This window comes from Girardinichthys multiradiatus, chromosome 23 (genome assembly GCF_021462225.1).
Source record: "Girardinichthys multiradiatus isolate DD_20200921_A chromosome 23, DD_fGirMul_XY1, whole genome shotgun sequence".
Classification (NCBI taxonomy): domain Eukaryota; kingdom Metazoa; phylum Chordata; class Actinopteri; order Cyprinodontiformes; family Goodeidae; genus Girardinichthys; species Girardinichthys multiradiatus.
This window is the reverse complement of record NC_061815.1, coordinates 38,766,202-38,786,279: the sequence shown is the minus strand read 5'-3', so window position 1 is coordinate 38,786,279 and position 20,078 is coordinate 38,766,202. Positions and strand designations below refer to the sequence as shown.

The 20,078-nt window shown below is 39.4% G+C and overlaps 1 protein-coding gene across 1 annotated transcript in view; it reads left to right on the top strand.

The window, feature by feature from the left end:
- Positions 1-16,264, top strand: part of zdhhc9 (zinc finger DHHC-type palmitoyltransferase 9) — a 42,645-nt gene extending 26,381 nt beyond the window's left edge. Inside the window, exons 4-9 of the mRNA XM_047354010.1 lie at positions 3,400-3,537; positions 3,822-3,870; positions 5,111-5,213; positions 10,328-10,431; positions 10,525-10,621; positions 12,202-16,264. Coding sequence (XP_047209966.1) covers positions 3,400-3,537; positions 3,822-3,870; positions 5,111-5,213; positions 10,328-10,431; positions 10,525-10,621; positions 12,202-12,378 — 668 coding nt within the window. The 3' untranslated portion in view covers positions 12,379-16,264. The remainder of the gene's footprint in view (positions 1-3,399; positions 3,538-3,821; positions 3,871-5,110; positions 5,214-10,327; positions 10,432-10,524; positions 10,622-12,201) is intronic.
- Positions 16,265-20,078: the final 3,814 nt, after the last annotated feature.

Below are 20,078 nucleotides of genomic sequence, written 5' to 3'. Positions count from 1 at the left end.
ACAGCTCATGAAAACCCAAAATTCCTATCTCACAAAATTAGCATATCATTAAAAGGGTCTCTAAACGAACTATGAACCTAATCATCTGAATCAACGAGTTAACTCTAAACACCTGCAAAAGATTCCTGAGGCCTTTAAAACTCCCAGCCTGGTTCATCACTCAAAACCCCAATCATGGGTAAGACTGCCGACCTGACTGCTGTCCAGAAGGCCACTATTGACACCCTCAAGCAAGAGGGTAAGACACAGAAAGAAATGTCTGAACGAATAGGCTGTTCCCAGAGTGCTGTATCAAGGCACCTCAGTGGGAAGTCTGTGGGAAGGAAAAAGTGTGGCAGAAAACGCTGCACAACGAGAAGAGGTGACCGGACCCTGAGGAAGATTGTGGAGAAGGGCCGATTCCAGACCTTGGGGGACCTGCGGAAGCAGTGGACTGAGTCTGGAGTAGAAACATCCAGAGCCACCGTGCACAGGCATGTGCAGGAAATGGGCTACAAGTGCCGCATTCCCCAGGTCAAGCCACTTTTGAACCAGAAACAGCGGCAGAAGCGCCTGACCTGGGCTACAGAGAAGCAGCACTGGACTGTTGCTCAGTGGTCCAAAGTACTTTTTTCGGATGAAAGCAAATTCTGCATGTCATTCGGAAATCAAGGTGCCAGAGTCTGGAGGAAGACTGGGGGGAAGGAAATGCCAAAATGCCAGAAATCCAGTGTCAAGTACCTACAGTCAGTGATGGTCTGGGGTGCCGTGTCAGCTGCTGGTGTTGGTCCACTGTGTTTTATCAAGGGCAGGGTCAATGCAGCTAGCTATCAGGAGATTTTGGAGCACTTCATGCTTCCATCTGCTGAAAAGCTTTATGGAGATGAAGATTTCATTTTTCAGCACGACCTGGCACCTGCTCACAGTGCCAAAACCACTGGTAAATGGTTTACTGACCATGGTATCACTGTGCTCAATTGGCCTGCCAACTCTCCTGACCTGAACCCCATAGAGAATCTGTGGGATATTGTGAAGAGAACGTTGAGAGACTCAAGACCCAACACTCTGGATGAGCTAAAGGCCGCTATCGAAGCATCCTGGGCCTCCATAAGACCTCAGCAGTGCCACAGGCTGATTGCCTCCATGCCACGCCGCATTGAAGCAGTCATTTCTGCAAAAGGATTCCCGACCAAGTATTGAGTGCATAACTGTACATGATTATTTGAAGGTTGACGTTTTTTGTATTAAAAACACTTTTCTTTTATTGGTCGGATGAAATATGCTAATTTTGTGAGATAGGAATTTTGGGTTTTCATGAGCTGTATGCCAAAATCATCCATATTAAGACAATAAAAGACCTGAAATATTTCAGTTAGTGTGCAATGAATCTAAAATATATGAATGTTAAATTTTCATCATAACATTATGGAAACAAATGAACTGTATCACAATATGCTAATATTTTGAGAAGGACCTGTATATAATTTCCTTTGCTGTTGCTTGTGTAAAGTTTGTTCAGGTAAGTCGCTAGTACCCTTTAGCCACCACAAGCTGGCGCTGTGACTCTGGTGACGCCCCACTTCCCGTACTAATAGTTGTTCCTCTGAAGTTAGAGTTCAAATGTGTTTTCTACTGGCACACATCAAGCAAACATTATTTCTGTGATGAGTTTTAGCTGGGAAAAAAACCAAGGCGCGTCGGGAAAAAGCGTTTTTAAAACATCTTTAAGGACTCAGCTTCTGTGTCTGTCAACTTGCTCTTGATTGATTGATCGTTTATTTTTTGTTGTTTTATATTTGTCTGAAGAATAAAAGGCTTTTATAAACAACTTAAATTAGAATATAATAGTATAAAGCTGTTTATCGTTATCGTAAACATTTTTTTTTTATCATCATAAGAGTTTTGATAGATGGTCATAATAATAAACTTTGCTTGATGATGTTGGAAACCCCCAGAAAACAAAGTATTGTTGGGATTGATGGTTTCAATATTATTTCCTTTGTTAGTCCAATAAGAGCATCAATAAATATCTATATTTTACAAGATATGATAAAATGCATTTATTTTGGGCTGTTGGGCAATGAAACAGATTTACTTAAGGTAACTGGAGTCCTAAAGTGGCCAATTGAGCAACTGTTAAGTCATGTTCTATTTGGGGAGTATTTGTTTGTGGGTCTTTGACTGCAGTGACGAACAGACGCAGCCACAAAGTCTATTGCTAAAACAGACGATATTTAAATACTTTTCATCACCACTTCCATTGTTGGGGCAATTAATACCAAAGAATATCAGGGTTAAACATTTATACATTTAAGTCCATATTGGCCATTCCTAATAACTGGTGTAATGTCGAGGCCAGTATGGGTATTATAGTATAGTATACTAAATAAGAGTGTGGACCAAAAAATGTATTTCTGGACTTTATTCTTTCCCCCATTTTTGTTCTTGATGTCCTTGCTTTTTTCCTCGTCCTTCCTTCCTTCCTTGTATACTTTCTGGTGCCCTTCCATCATTTCCTACCTCCTTGTGTCTATCTCCTTCTTTCATACCTTCCTTTTTGTGACATTCCTACCTTTCCTCATGTTGTTTGCTCTTTTCTTGCTTGTATCCTTCCTGCCTTTATTTTGTCCTTCTTTCCTTCGTTGTGTCCATCCTTATTTCCTTACCTATTTCCCTCATTCCTTGTTTCCTTCTTCCCCCATTCCCTTCCTTCCTTCTTTTCTTCTGCTGCTCTCTCCTTTCTAATGTCCTCCTTTCTGTCTTGCGTCCTTCTGGCCTTGTGTTCTCATGTCCTAACTCATTTTCTCTTTTGTTTCTTACTTTCCCATCTACCTTGTGCTCTTCATGTCTCTCCCTCCTTCGGTCTTTCATTCCATTTATCTTCCTCTGCTCCTTTCTTCCCTTGTTGTGTTGATTCTTATTTCCTAACCTCTGTCCTCCTATATTTCCAAGGGTCCTTCCTGTCTTTCTTCACTTGTGTCCTTAAATTTGGGGTTTACTTATATGTTTTATCTTCTGAAAATTATAACTATTCTAAATTCAGAAAAATGTGTAAATTCTTGAGGGATGTTCAAAAATATTTGGCTCATTTAGCTCCTAAAAGCCTTTTCCCTGTCTTGTATATTTCAGAGTTTACTGTAATGTGTTGTGAGGCTGTATCTGGAGAGCACATGTGAGTTTGAAAAATAGCTGTACAGTCATGTTTAGCTGTGTTGTTCATTTTGACCCTGCCCTGCTTTCATCTGGCTTCACTCCAGAGCTGGAGCAGGAGAAACGAGAAGGAAAGGAGCTCTAAATTTAGACTCCAGGTTTACAGAAACCCATCCTCAAAGCCAATGTATTTTTTACACATTGGATTTCTATAATAGCACCTTTGTTTTTCACATATTAATGCGTAACACTGTTGTTGTTCTTATTCAGACCGTTTTGATCACCACTGTCCATGGGTGGGAAACTGTGTGGGCAAGAGGAACTACAGATACTTCTACTTGTTCACCCTGACCCTGTCCCTGCTCACCATCTACATCTTCGCCTTCGACATCGTCCACGTCGTCATGCGTGAGTATGGCGTCACTCATTGAGCACGGCTGCAGGCATGTGACAAAGGACGGCGTAAAACACGAGCTTAAAAGTTCAGATGTAAATGTATGTTTCTGTGCTTCAGCTGGCACTCTCAGAAGCAGCCTGATATGATTGGGTTGCTCTTGTTTTACTGAGAGACGGAAGAGATAGTGATGTTTTCTTGTCAGGATGATTAGCGTTTGGGCTCCTTGGTTTTATAATGTTCACCCTTTAGTACAATGAACTCACTGTTTTTTCTCTCTGTGTCTCTTTGTGCTCAGGCTCAGTGGATCAAGGCTTTTTGAACACCTTGAAGGAGACACCTGGAACATATCCTTTTAGATCTGAATACATCTTGAGTTTGTGCGCCATGTTTCAAGGACATCAGGAACCATGGAGATAAAACATCTCATTACTGCTGTGGATAGCACTGACTCATTGTTTTCCTACTTCTTCTGGGCATCCTTTGGTCACAGATGTTTAAAGCACATAAAAGGAAGAAGTTCCCAATCACTGTTTTCAATTACCTTATCTATAACAATCAGTATTAAAGGGTTATTCTGGGATTGATTCATTACTTTGTTTTTTGTTTTTCCATTACAGCCTTCCCATTTTTCTCGCCTCCAGGAGGCTGGAGCTTTACTTGAATTAAATGATGTGGTCCGCTCTAAAATCAATGTTTTGTCAACCTGATGATTTTTGAGTAACCAAACTATATTGCAGGTGCACTCAATATGTTAGATTATCATAGAAAAGTCTTTTTAATTTCAGTAAAAAGTGAAAATCATAAAAAAGTGCCTGTTTGACTTGTGCAGATACACAATGTTCTGTCTCAGGTTAATTTCCCCATATTTGGGTTTATTCTTCACCAAAGTTGACTCTTAAATCTAGTATATATCTGATTTATATCCTACAGTCCTACTGACAGGTTGATCTTTTTTAGACTTCAGAGAAATCCTCTTAGGAAGTTGACATGTTGTTTTGGGGACTCTGTGCCCTGTTTAAAAGTTGCAGCTCCCTTTTTTCATCAATCTGTTCACTCCAAACTGGGCTTTTTGCCTGAAAATAAAGTGGTAAGCATAAAAAATCAATTACAGATGTTTAAAACTACTTGGTTACCACCAAAGGTACTGGGGTTCTTTACAGGTTCTACCATGCAGCCACAGCCACTTGAAGAGGTAGAATATGTCCTTGTTGCTTTAAGTCTTGATGGAAAAAAGTCATAATGTCAGACCCTTCAAAAGTTCCCAGTTCCTAGAAAATAACAATTTAGTTAAAATATGGTTTTAGTCTACCATAGCTGAAGGATCCATTCAATGTTTTCTCATTAGACTGCTCTGAACCCTTCACAAATGTGTCATTTTATTAATTTTCTTAAATTTAATCCAACTTTGTTTAAAAGTATAAACAAAATAGTCCATCCCTTCACTCCTCTTGCTTCTTCCGCTGATGTTCACTAGGCTTTAATCACATTATATAACTTCCCTGCAGTTAACATCACCTTCTGTTCACTCTTTAATCAGCGTCCATAAGTCACACATGCTGTGTTATTGTCTTAACTGGAGCTCACTGTACTGGAGGTGCTGGTGTGCTTCTTCACCTTGTGGTCAATGGTGGGACTGACTGGCTTCCACACATACCTGATCTCTCTCAACCAGACCACCAACGAGGATGTAAGTGCATTTCTTGATTTAAAAAAACATTTTTTTAGCCCTATTGTATTAAAACAAGGAGGTTTTTGAGAAAAACTGTTTCTACGGGGATTTCAGTCAGTCAAGAAACAGTAAAATCTGCATAATGAATAAATGAGACAACAAAGAAAACTCAGCTGCTCTATGAAATATTTGGTTTTGCCTTACAGCAAGATGGTCTTGGGTTTGAATCCCGGCCTGGGATTTTTCTGCTTTGGGTTTACATGTTCTCCCCGTGCTTGCGTGGATTCTTTCCGTGGACGTTTTCTCCAAAAACGTGACTGTTTGGTCAAGTGGCTACTCTAAATTGTCCCAAGGTATAAGTGTGTGCATGCCCTTTGATGGCCTGATGATATGTCCGAGGGGAACTCCGCCTTTTGTCCAATGATCGCTGGTGATAGGCACCAGCCCTCCCATGACCCTTCAAGGACAAGCGGTTATAGATGACGGATGGAACAAAGAAAACCCATAAAAACTGACAATATTAGTCATTTACTATACATTTTGAAGGAGGAATAATGCATACATGTAAAACATGACGGCACAATTTATGAATAATCATATCTCATTAGGAGGTATTAAAAGGGTCTGTAGTTTATAATTTCCTGTATTAAATGTGTCATCCTTGCAACAAAGAGCACACAGCTATCTCTTGCTAAAATGATTAAAGTGGCTAAGACCAGACACCCATCATACGGTGGATAAATGTTCAATATTGTTCCAGGTTTTGGTTATCAGAGCAGTTTGTGGAGATTTGAAGGAACAGAAAAGATAAAAGATGGTTTCAGTTTGTTTTTTAAATGCAGGCTTAAGTGGGTCATTTCTGACTGCAACCTATGAGAGAGTTTTATGTTGAGGGCTGGCAGCGTTTCTATAGATGGCACACAGACTATGCCGAAATAAACAGTAATTCACTGACTACACAGAAGAGCATGTAAAGACACGAGGGCCTCTGTGTTCCTGTGTCATGACTACAGAGGGTCCTTGTTTGGACGCATGGTGAACTCTGTTAGGGGGTCAAATATCAGACACTGCGTCATGCTCGGTACGTCTTTATATTAATAGGTATAGTAATAGTATAAACCCCTATAGTAGATATAGACTTTAAGGTCTGCTATAACTCTTGTTTTTGCAAACATAATAATAATGATCAGAAGAATGAACATAATCATAAGTAGAAGTCTGATTTCTTCTTAGTTAACCTGAAAGGTTTATAAATTATATTTAAAAAAATCTTTTCCAGCTTGATCTTTAAGCAGTTTTTACCTCCTGTTTTTTTTTTTCGCCCAAGTTAAAATGCTGAAACAAAGCATTGGCTGTTATGAGATCAAGGTTTTAAATCAGAAATGTGTGTTTTTGCTTTTTGCTCATATTTGAAATAGAAAAAGAACAATTATTGCTACTAAAATATTATGAAATATTGTTTATTAAAGTTATAATAATGTTATCTACAACATATGTTTACTGTTATTTAGATTTTGATACATATATAAAAAAACCAAATACTGCTCTCAAAATAAAAGCTGATATATGAAGTGTAGTTCCTTTAAGTGAACCACTGTGAACACTGGGGGCACTGTTATGCTTCTAGCCAATTAAGATGAGTTAATTGGTGGTAAAACACAGTAAGTGTGCAGAGACAAAGCAGATTACTGGACTCAGCCTTGCATAGTTTTAGAAGAAACCCAGATGGTTCTGAACAGAACAGGTATGAGAATGATCACTGAGCACAATGCCCTCCAGTGTGGATAGTTTAAAAGCAAATAACAGAGCTGTATTTTTGACGCGCGTCGTAAGCCTTCAATATTTGTTGCACTTTCTTGCAACTGTAAGATTTCCTTCCTTGTCAGCGAGGAAAAAAACATGCCTTCTGTCAGCCAGCTGACGGGCAGTGCACATGAACCTGTGGGGTAGGGAAAGCAGTGCACTGGTGGAGAAAACTACGTACACTAGAGCACTTTCTCTGGCATCCTATTAAACAATAGGAACAGATTTTGAAGTGGTAACTTTTTTTAAACCCGGAATGTGCTTAGCTGGAGCCATAAATGTAAAAGGCTGCAGACGATCTTCAAAATCTACATTAATATTTTATACACATTTATTTGAAGACTTGTTTAACATTTGTTATTTGTGAAATTTCCCTGACAGTTAAAATAATTATTTATGATTCTGAAATCTTGCCTATATGCGTCTGAGAAGGCAAAACGGACACAATCGAGGTGTGAACACTGCAGCCTCTAAGAGGAGTAGCAGTTACCGTGACAACTGCAGCGCCTCGTTCACCCCTGAAGGACAGAGGTGCTTGTAAACTGTAGCTTGTACAACAAGTCCACTGTGTTGTAAAATAAAGTTGTAAAAAAATACGGTTATGGAAGAAATGGAGCTCTAAATAAGATAATAATTTAAAGTAAAAACATCCACATTTGTCTGAGATGTCTCTGCAGTCTGGCCTCAGCTTCTGATCCATTTCACGTATTTTTGCGTAAATCAGCCTAAATCTAAAATGGCTGTTGCTTCAATGTTATCTAATCCTCTAAAAATACATATAAATAGCTTCTATTCTTAGTAAAAGCATAGACACATCTGAGGGGCAAAATAAACTCATCTGTTTATTTCTCTGAACCTCTCAGCTACATTTAGAAAAGGCTTCTGAGGCCCAAATCAGGTAAAAATAGAACAATTGATCACTTTTATTGTGTTTTGTCATTAATTACACACAGAAGTGGGTACAGACTTTGAGGGAGATTTAAAACAGATGATAAGTGCTTGACCTGGTCTGTAAACCTTTATGTTGGTCTTTTAGAGCCAACATCTGACTGCAGGAGCAGCAGGAATAAAGATGTTGGTGGTTGAAGCTTCCAGAAGGCTGAAAGCAGGGGGCTCTTATACTTGGTTAAAGTGATTCATTTATAGTCCCCTTACTTCTTTCCAGTGGGATGTCTGGCCTAATTTTTTTGTTCATTTATTCAGTAATGAAGCATTGCAATGTTCACCTAGTGTGTGATTTTTACTGCAGGAGATGAAGGGATGGCTGTCAGCCCGGTCCTTTCATTGTTTGTGATCGGCCTAATAATAGATGCATCGATACCTGCATGGACTGGGAGCACAGCCAGAAATACTGCTTGGGCAGAGAGGAGAGTGAGAGTGAATGATGGAAGGCACCTTGAGGGGTACAGCTTCTCTGGTTCCCATAGATAATTACTCATAGAGTCCTACAGATGCACAGAAGCATGCAAAGCTGAGGTGCCTTGTTCAGCCTGATGACCTACATATATACCACCCAAAGCATTTTTCTTTCTTCTGTGTTGCCAGGAGGGTCAGTCAGGTCATGCTGTGCTGTACGAGTGATGTTACAGACTACAGATGTACTTCATGCTGGTTTATCTCCCTTTTTATATCAGTGGGCATACAGAAGTGTACATGCCTTTAAAAAGTATTCTTGCTCCTTGAACTCTCATGTGACATCTTTTATTGTTCAATATCAGGGTTTTATGTGACTTACCAACACCAAGTAGTAAATAATCATGATGTGGAATGGAAAGGCTGCAGGGTTTCTTACATTTTTTACAAATACCAATATGAAAACTGGCATGGGTTTATATTCAGCCTCCTTAACTCTGATAACCCTAAATAAAATCCAATGGAACCAACTGCCTTCAGACGTCGTCTACAAATAGCCCATATGTGTGTAATTTAATCTCAGTATAAATCCAGCTGTTCTGTGAAGGCCTCACAGGTTTGTTAGAGAACATTAGCAGACAGTTTAGGGAGGAAGTTGTGGATGAGATGAATTTGACTTTTGTGTTTTGCATGTAAGCCAAATATGTGGCGGAAAACTGACACTACACATCACCATTAACACCACCCCGTGGTGAAACACGGTGGTGGTAGCACCATGCCAAGGGGATGCTTTTCATCTGCAGGGAGAGGGAAGCTGGTCAGAGTTGATGGGATGATGGATTGAGCTAAATGCAAAAAGAAAACCTGTTGGAGGTTGCAGTTGGGGAAAGTCTGGTAAAGTCAGTAAGAAGCTACTTAATGACTTTACCAGACCATTGTGTTGTCCTCCTAAAACATTTTCTACAACAAGCATCACCAAATATATTACTGGCATAGAGAGCCAGAATGCATAGTACTTGTGTACTTTGCAGTCCAAGCAGTGCTTTGTAATATTCATATTGCTTACTGTGATATTTTGATACATGTGCGATATATATTATGTAGCCTTGTTGCAATACACCTGAGACTGGGCCAGAGGTTTACCTTCCCACAGCACATCGACATCAAGAGCTTCAAAGGAATGCCTATATCAAAGCATATGCTTGATTGTCTAGTCCTAAATCCAGTTGAGAATCTGTGGCAAGACTTGAAAATTCATGTTTACAGATGATTTCCGGCTAAAAAGAATGGGCAAAAACAGTCTCTAAAGCTGCAAAGCTGGTAGAGACATTATCCAGAAGATATGCAGCTGTAATGGCTGCAAAAGGAGGTTCTACAAAGTAGAGTTGGGTCTGAATACAAGTGCAGGTCATACCTTTCAGAATTTATTTAAAAGAAATGTTGAAAACCATGTGATATATCCTTCCATTTAATAATTTGCCACTTTGCGTTGGTGTATCACATCAAATTACCTTGAAATTTGTATTTATCTTTAAAATTAGTCAAGCGTTTTCCACCACATGTTCAAATACTGCATTGCTCAGTTATTTGCATCTTCAACAAGGTTTCCTGAAATTAACTTGAGTCCAGTTTTAAACCTCACTATGTAATCAGTGGAGAAGCAGCAGTGATTTTCTCACCTTAAGCATATTCATGAATTAACAAGGTGTTTTTAATCTTTTGACGCTCTCCTTGTTTGTCTTCGTTTGGAAAACAGAGTTGCTGTTAAAGCAGGAATTATTTAATCCTGCAAGATGGATTTTAGTAGGTCAAACCAAAGCCAGTGGGAATAACATCTAAAAATGGAAGCATGCTTTTGAATAACGTATAAGTCGAAGGAGGGAATATGGGAATGAACTGGTTGACTTTTTAGGGTGGGTTTGGATGTTGTTTGCTGCTGTACTGATTGATGTTGTGATGCATTTTGTTTTTCTTAGATTAAAGGCTCTTGGTCTGGAAAGAACAGAGGCCAGAATCCTTACAGCCACAAGAACATCATCAAAAACTGCTGTGAGGTTTTGTGTGGCCCCACATACCCAAGGTAAGTACCTCGACTCTCCTTTTTAACTTTCTTCCAGTTTTTATATGTGAATCATTTCTCTATCTGTTTACTCCATTATTTCTTACCCTCCAGTGTCTTGGACAGACGAGGCCTGATGCAGGAGGATTCGCCTGCTTTTGCAACCAGTGAAGGCCCTTGCTCCTTCGACAACCCAGTGGCGCAAACTACGGTGAGCGCATTAATTCACACTGCAGCCTATGCATCCGCACACACTCCTCCTGTTCAGGATGCAGCTTATAGCCAATACTTAACGGTTTTTTGCCACATAAAGTACGGTAGCTAATTTGAGTTTTGATGTTTAAATCATGTTTTTATTAGTGAACTTTACTTTGCTATAGTCATTTTTAATCCTCCATTGTATTTTTACTGCAAGCAGTAATAAATCATGTATTTTCTGAGAAATAGATGTTCTGAAAGCATTTGAAACTGCTCAAAACAAACGAATTGTGTCCTGCAAAGAGAATTTCTTATTTTAGTATTTCATTTAATTTTTGTTTATTTTTAGGACACAAAACCTTACTGTTGACAAGACAATTGTTGTGAAGGATTTTCTGAGTATTGGTCTAATAAAGAAACACAAAAGATCTAAATGTTGACAGTTTTCCATTATGACTTTTAAGATTTCAGGTCAAAAAAGTTTACTATTTTCTTGATTAGCTTACTTTGTCTCTTGGAACAGCTGGGTCTCCCAGTAGCTGATAAAATTTTTTGTTTTTGTTTAGCAGCCAGATGTTTGTTTTATAATTAGTTTGTTTGAGAAATTGCTCCAGAATTAGTCTAATTTTGTATTTGAAATTTAATTGAAATTGAGATTTAGAAAATACTTTATTGTAAAATTTCTTGCAAAAGTATTCATACCTCTTGAACATTTCCCAAATTTGTCCCCTAAACCCACACGCAATATAGGGGAAGATGGTGCTCTTAGAGGTGAGACGAACATTAAGCTCTTTCATCTTCATGTAAAATGCTATGTGTGGTGCACTAGCACTGCACATCACCCATAGTGAAACATGGTGGTGGCAGCATCATGCTGTGGGGATGGCTTAAACCTGCTAGAAGCTGGAAAAGACTTAAGACTGGGGGAGAGGTTTACCTTCCAACAGGAAAACCACCTTAAACATGCAGCCAGAGCTGCAATGGAATGGTTTGGATCAAACTGTAATATTGACGTTCTGATGCTCTCAATGCTATGCAGAGGAGTCGAACTCCAGTACTCCAGGGCCGGTGTCCTGCAACTCTTATATGTGTCCCTGCTTCAGCACACCTGAGTCAAATAATTAGGTCATTAGCAGGACTCTGAAGAACTTGACTGCATACTGAGGAGGTTATCCAGCGACCACATAAAATCTGCAGGACACCGGCCATCGAGGACTGGGGTTTGACTCCCCTGATAATGTGACTTAGCTTAAGCTATTTTGCAAAGAAGAATGGGCAAAGGTTTTAGTGTCTAGATTTGCAAAGCTGGTAGAGACATCACCTAAAAGACTTGGAGCTCTAATTACAGAAAACGTGGTTTTACAAAGTATTGAATGAATACAAATCCGTGTAAATAACACCTTCATTCCTTTTTCTCCAGACTCACAATTATATGATGTAAATACTTAGTGTTGGTCTACCACATAAAATTAAATACACTAAACCTTGGAAATGTTAAACAGGTATAAATACTTTTGCAGAGCAATGTAAATCATGCACTTGTTTTTTGTGACACTCTTTTCAACAAGTGCTTTTACTGCATGTTTTCTACAGAAATCCACAGCTCCACTCATCCCCAACGAGCTCACACCTGATGATGTCAAACTGAGCTTTGCAGCCTCAGCAGAAAAGAGTCCCTCCACTAAAGAAGATCAGCCCCCGGCTCCAAAGCTACCACCTTTGGCTTCCCCCGAGACGGACGCAGACGCATCCATCGCCAAAAACCATTAGCTGGATGAAGTGGGCGGCCCCGGTCAGAGCCACTCTTCCAGCATTCTGTCGACTCATGAACTAGAAAAATACTAATAATCAACATCTGATGCTATGAGGGTGACTCTGTTAATCTTTGACTCTCATCCCAACTTCCCCAAAAGGAGTGGAGCTCTGGCTACCTCTCCCACTCCTCACTAGTCTTCCCAGCAGTTGCTGCAGAGAAGTTTGATTTAACTCCTAGAGGAGAAAGACTGATTAGATGGAAAATCTGCAACTTCCAGTCTCCTGAACACTGCATGGAAAAGACATAAAGGAGAGACACTGCTTGGGGATCTTACTCTGATTGATTTATTGTTCATCATTTGAAATTGTAAAATGAAATTTATTGTCAGAGGCCAGTTCAAATATACTCATTGTGAACATCAGAGACAAAGGGTTTGATTTCTGAACATCTGTTAAATCAATAGTCATCTTTGTTGTACATAAATTACATACCCTATGCAAACCATTATGAAGCTGGACAAGCAACTTTGTGAAAATTGGGTATAAGCAGTTATGACCTCTGTGAGTAAATGTTATGTCCAGGCAGGAGGAGGATGTGCAAATCCTTAACTGACCAGACTCCTTCCAGGCAAAGTCTATCTTGTCTTTTGATATTGCTGCATTCAGTACTGTTCTCACATATGTGCATTCGTGCATCTTTTTTTTTATCGATCTCAACTGCTGTATTTCTTTTTTTTCATATAACTAAGGATGTAGTATGATATTGAGGCTCCTAAGAGGAGGAAACTCCAGCTGGTGTTGAGCTTCTGAGTCTGAGAAAAGAAAGAGAGGGCCTAATGAGCGCAGACACTCGAATTAACAGTGCCTTATCAATGCAGCTGCAACTCGACTTCGATAGCAGGGAAGCTCCTCTAACAGTGTTCAATAAAAAAATTATATTTAAAGTGTAATTTGACTTTTTGCCAGAAAAAATAGCGACCATCTTGTAGGTTTTTCAGTAGATTGAAGACACTAATAAACCTGGTGGGTAAGGCTAGTTTCTCAGCTTAGCTTTGCTTATTTTAGCTCAGCTTACTTTACCTTTGTGTGAAAATAAGCCCCTACTTAGAAAAATTACTGCAAGACAATGAAAATAAGTTTTCTTTCTGTAAATTTCTGAATGTTTTTTTATTTGAAGGCACTGGGAAGGTGTTTTTTATAAAGAATAAGTAAGCCTTATTTGTATTCTGTTAAGTTTAAGTTAGGCTAACTAGCTGTTAATGCTGAATCGGGTCGATGTAAGGGCATGAATTTCCTCATTTAATGCACAATAAAGTAGAAAAAGGTGCAATAAAAAATAGAAACTGAAAATATATAGTTTGATTTATAACGCTTTTAAAAACACTAAAATCTATCCAGAAGAATTGTTTTTGGCTTTTGTGACTGAGAAATCAGGTTAATTTAATTGCTCATTAGATATTTAAAATATAATTTTAATTTTTATAAATAAATCATTTTTCTGGGAGTTTTTTTTGCACATGACACCACATCTGATTAAAACTTGATGGGACAGCCAAGCGTCTTGGCGTCAATTAACTTAGTTTAGGCTAGTTTCTCAACTTAGGTTAGCCAAGCTCACCCTAGTTTATTGCCTAGCTCACCTTTGTGTGAAAATAAGCCCCTTCTAGAGAAAACTGCTCACAACTCAATTAAAATAATTGGATATGGGTTTCTGTAAAGTAAAAACTAAAGAATTTTTAGTTGCTGGAAGGTGTATTTTTTTGTAAACCCTTTTCAAAATAAAACAAGTTTTTTCACTTTTTTACTAAGCTAAGTTTAAGCTAAGATTACTAGCTGCCAAGGTTGGATCTGTTCTGTCTAGTGGCATAGATTCCTTGATTTAACTCAGTACAAGATCAAAGTAGTGTTTATAATTTCCTTTACACTAAAAAGGGATTTGATAAAATAATTTCTTTCTTTATAATGCTTTTAAAAACACTTTCCACAGAAGTAAATTGAACATTAATTTTTGACAATGTTAAATAAGATGAATCTAATGGTTTTTAAAATATTAAAAAAACTATGTTGCTGCATGATTTAAATTAGATTAAAACCAGTTGTGTCTGATTGAAAATTAATGGGACATACAAGATTCTCACCCAGCCTAGCTTTAGCCTAGCCCAGCTTCTTAAGCCCCTGCTTAAAAAAAACAACTAATAATACCATCAAAAATATTTTCCATTTCTTTAAATTTAAAACGTTTTTGTTAACCTTTGCAGATGTTCAGATGTGTACTTTTTATCTTTGACCAGAATAAATCCGTTTTTTCTGTTTTCTGCTAAGCTAAGTTTAAGCTAAGCTAAGTAGCTGCTAATATTGGATCGGCTGAGTCTAGAAAAACTAGCTTCTTCATTTTACAGCCGAAATACTTAAAATTAAATAGAAAATGGTGACTAAAATTGTGTTCCTTATACAAAGGAAACTGCAAAAATTAGTTAACTTAATAATGCTTGGAACAAATAAATACATACATTTTCACCAGAGGTTAATTGATCCGTTTTAGAGATACAGTATTCCATCTTTGATTTGGTCTCGGAAAAAATCTGATAAGCCGATGTTCCTCTGTCACGGAGAACTGGGAATGGAGTCTATGATACAAAATACAAAGTAAAACCATTATTTAAATGTAAATTGTAATGGGATGTAGAGCTACGATGAAATATTTTAAAGTAATGGATAAAGAAGCGTTGCTAAGGTTTATTGTTCAGCATGTTCTGCAACATCATGGCAGAGGTGTCTTTCCGCAGCATATTCTCTCCTCTTGCCATCCTCTGCCTCTAAAGTCAACTCTTCCTCACATGTCACTGTATCTTTGGTGTGATGGTTGCTCCTGCAGCGTCCCTATGGCTGAAGCACCTAATGCAGCAGACAGTTTTGATGGACTTGTTATCACAGAGAGAAGAACAGGAAGATGAGCTCTATCTTTTCACTCATTAGTATTTAGAAGGTGTTAGCTGATAGAGAGAGTCTGTAGTAGTGACTGTGTTGTATGCAAGACAACAAGTTTGTGTTTGTGAATCCTACTTATGTAGACATAAAGTATTATATGAGACAAATCTGCCGAAAAGAGTTAGATGGGGTTTAGTTTTGGCCTAAACTCTGGAAATCTTAAAGGCGACACTCATGAGAAGGAAACAACTTTTAGGAACCTAAGGATGGAATTTTGTGTAAAACCTGAGACAAATGTAAGAAAGGCACATAAATGAATAAAAAATAGGGCCGGCGTGTAAGCTAACAAAATTTCTTCACTTTGTTAGTTACAAAAATGATTTAAAAGAACAGAGTTGGCCACTACATATTCGTAAATACAATACTAAAAAAATCTGTTGACCTATACAAAAATAGAAAAAGTTTACATTTTGATAGCAGCTTGCAACTCTTGTGTAATGCCAAAATGTTGCCATGATGTGGTTGTATTGTTTCCGCACTCCAATAAATGTTAAATTGCCAGTAAAAAAGTGCTTAACAAAAAGCTGAACTTCTTTACTTTGTGGAAAGCATTTTAAAATGGCTTGGTGTTATCGAGAAGCAAGAATGTATGTAGTTCATATCGGAGAATAGGGATGTTTGTGTTCTGAAAGCACATTATAAAAGGACCGATGAACCTTTACGTTTTATAGCTGACGGTTTGAAGACCAGTCTTAGCTGTTGTATTTATAATTCCTGTGTTTAAAGAAAAATCAGATCTGAATGCTCTGATCAGTCACTGCTTTATATTTACAGATACTTTGATGAAATTATTTATGTTCTCTTTGTTTGGTATCAACACTGTGATTCTATGTATTTCATTCAAATTGCTTCACTTCTTTTTACATGATCTGTGTGTTCGTTGAATAAACCTTGTTGTCTTACTATAAAGGGACATTTTTAAAGACTTTTTTCCTTCCCCAATTTAAATATAGTTTTGTTTGCATATGTGCATTACTGGGTGGAGAATGTCTCTGGTTTTCTGCTGGAGGCTTTCTGTGTGGAGTTTGCATGTTCTTTATGGGCAGCAGTGGGTTTTCTGTGGGAACTTTACCTTCCTCCCCACAGTCCAGAAACCTGCAAGGCTAGGTTAGTTTAAATGTGCGGCTGATCCAAGATGTACTCTGCCCTTTCCCCTGTTCATGGCAAAGATAGTCTTCATCCTTGAACAGGATTAAGTGAATACAGAGAATGAGGGAGGAAGCTTGTTTTACTCTGTAAAACACATACAAAATATACTCCTGGGTGCCTGCTGTGCCACCCACTGTTTAACATTGCCTTTTGGATCATGTTGGGAATTTATTTTAGCAATTTAGAATTGCTTGTTGCAAATTGTAAATGCTGTACATAAAGTTCTGCTGCGTTCTGTGCTCAATATTTCTGTATGTTTGTGATTTAGAACTTAAAATTTTCCTCTTATCTCGATACAAACACCTGCATGCAGAGAGCAAAACTAGCACTGAATCTGTCTCAAATAAGAGGCCGATTGACTGACAATACTATTCTGCTCATTACTCTGATACCCCTAAATGAAATCCAGTGGAACCAAATGCCATTGGAGTTCACCTAATTAGTAAACAGCCCACTGGTGTGTAATTTAATCTCAGTATAAATCTAACTGTCTCATGAAGGCCTCAGGTTTGTCAGAGAACATTAGTGAGCATCATGAAGACCTAGGAACACAGCAGACAGGTCAGGGATAAGATTGTGGAGAAGTCGTAAGCAGGGCTAGGTTATAAAACTGTTGGGATTATGAATCTGAGAATATTATTTAATATTTAATATTAATATTTTAATATTATATCAAATAATATTTCGGTCTGTTCAGGGTTATCCTGTGAATACCAGCCCAGTAAGGTGATGATATTAGGACAAAATAGAAAGGTGTGAGACGAGCTCTGACATTATTGAACAGCATGAACTCTGCACAGACATGGAATTAATTCACATAATTTCTTAAAATACAAGAATTTATTAACAAAAATAAATCAACTCAAAGTCAAACATATTTCAATCAACAAACTCTTTACTATGCTAAAACAATCCAACTAAACTACCAAGCAGAATTAAAGAATAGGGAAGATTAATGGGGTATGTACAATATAAACAAATTGATTAAAGATGATTGAAAATCATGACCAAAAAGAGTGATGCAACATTATCATGCAATGTTATTTATTTTTGAGAACCAAGAATTATCTTGAAGAATCTGGAAGTGAAGTTAAATTAGTCTTGGAACTAACTTAGACAACCCTTCACAATGCAAGATCAGATAAAATATTATTTTAAGAAAATAATGTACTCGTACTCGTCGTCTTACGCTTATTCAGGACCGGGTCGCGGGGGCAGCAGACTCAGCAGAGACGCCCAGACGTCCCTCTCTCCAGACACCTCCTCCAGTTCCTCCAAGGGGAGCCCAAGGCGTTCCCAGGCCAGCCGAGAGACATAGTCCCTCCAGCGTGTCCTGGGCCGTCCCCTGGGCCTCCTCCCGGTGGGACGTGCCTGGAACACCTCCCGAGGAAGGCGTCCAGGAGGCATCCGGTATAGATGCCCGAGCCACCTCAACTGGCTCCTCTCGATGTGGAGGAGCAGCGGCTCTACTCCGAGCCCCTCCCGGATGGCCGAGCTCCTCACCCTATCTCTAAGGGAGTGCCCGGCCACCCTACGGAGGAAGCTCATTTTCAGCCGCTTGTCTCGTTCTTTCAGTCATGACCCAAAGTTCATGGCCATAGGTGAGGGTAGGAACGTAGACCGACCAGTAAATTGAGAGCTTTGCTTTTCGGCTCAGCTCTCTCTTCACCACAACGGACCGGCACAGCGCCCCCATTACTGTGGCAGCCGCACCGATCCGTCTGTCGATCTCCCGCTCCATTCTTCCCTCACTCGTGAACAAGACCCCGAGATACTTGAACTACTCCACTTGAGGCAGGAACTCCCCTCCAACCTGAAGAGGACAAGCCACCCTTTTCCGGTCGAGTACCATGGCCTCGGACTTGGAGGAGCTGATCCTCATCCCAGCCGCTTCACACTCAGCTGCGAACCGCCACAGCGCATGCTGTAGGTCTTGGCTAGAGGGGGCCAGCGGGACCACGTCATCTGCAAAAAGAAGAGACAAAATCCACTGGTCCCCAAACCCGACCCCCTCCGGCCCTTGGCTGCGTCTAGAAATCCTGTCCATAAAAGTTATGAACAGGACCGGTGACAAAGGGCAGCCCTGCCGGAGTCCAACATGCACTGGGAACAGGTCCGACTTAGTGCCGGCAATGCGGACCAAACTCCTGCTCTGCTCGTACAGGGACCGGATGGCCCCTAGTAAAGGGCCCCCGATTCCATACTCCTGGAGCACCCCCCACAGGGCATCACGAGGGACACAGTCGAATGCCTTCTCCAGGTCCACAAAACACATGTGAACTGGTTGGTCAAACTCCCATGAACCCTCGAGCACCCTGTAGAGGGTATAGAGCTGGTCCAGTGTTCCACGGCCGGGACGAAAACCACACTGCTCCTCCTGAAGCCGATTAAATAATAATCTGCTGAATAAAATCAACCTTCTGGATGACTAATTCTCAACGTGGTCTCATTAGCTGCCTTTATTTATTAAAATAATATTTAAAGAAATATTATTAAGGGAAATGGTAAAATATTTAAGGAAATATTTAGGAAAAGAGCCAAATCTGTCTGGAGAAATGGGGCTTAATGGTGTTTTTCTTAGTTATCAAATCTAGTAAATGATGTTCAGGGACTATTATTCACTAGCTTGAAAACTAACAACCTTTCTCTTAAATACTCTTTAGTATCAAGCACGTGTTCTCACCGGTTAGCAGTTGAGCTAACAAAAGAAGCTGATAGCTTAGCACCAGAATCAAACACATACCTTTAAGGGTTAAAATGCATAAGCGCGGACGGCGCGTTATGAGCAACCTTCTGTTTAAAATCCCCCTTTAAATAAAGTTTGTCTTAACTTTAAAAACACACTGACAAAGAACACAAATCTGAACATGTGTGCTGCAGATATTCTGCTAGAACCAAGATAGATGAGTTCAACACAAACAAAACCAAACTTCATATAATGAAAAACGTTTAGGTCATTTCTATCTAAATCCTTCACTATTATTCTGCCCAAACCTAACCTCTTATGTGTTGAGGAGTTGAAGTTTGAAGAAACGTTCACAGTCAACAAACGGTTAGCTTTCAGCTAACCTCCGTAGATGTGGATGAAAGACAGCTCGTTGTGTCCGCCAACCACACTGCACGTTAACTCGGTGATGCGGTCTCTGCTGTCTTCCTTCCAGACTGGGAGACCGAGTCTCTGGAACACCGTTAGCTTCTGCAGGCCTCAGAGAGAGTCAGGCAATGCTTATACCTTAATTTCGCCTTTTTATGAATGAATACTGGGTACGCAAACAGTTATTCACTCGTACTTAACTTGTGCATATGATCGCGTGATGTTATGACACTCTTGGATCCGCTTGAAGAGTTATATCTTTTTGCCAGCAAAGAGACATCAGCATGCTGTTCCTCTCCGGCCAGTCTCTCAGCAGAGTCCCGGGTGGTAGAGGTCGGCTTGTTGGAAAGGGGGTGCTTTCATTTGGCCAGTGATGTCACAGGAAGTCCGCAGTTACCCCGTTTCCTGGCTGTGCTGGAAGTTGGTTAATGCAATTTATTTTGAAAGTTCCAGGAACGTTTGTACTGGCCTTTCACGTTGTAAC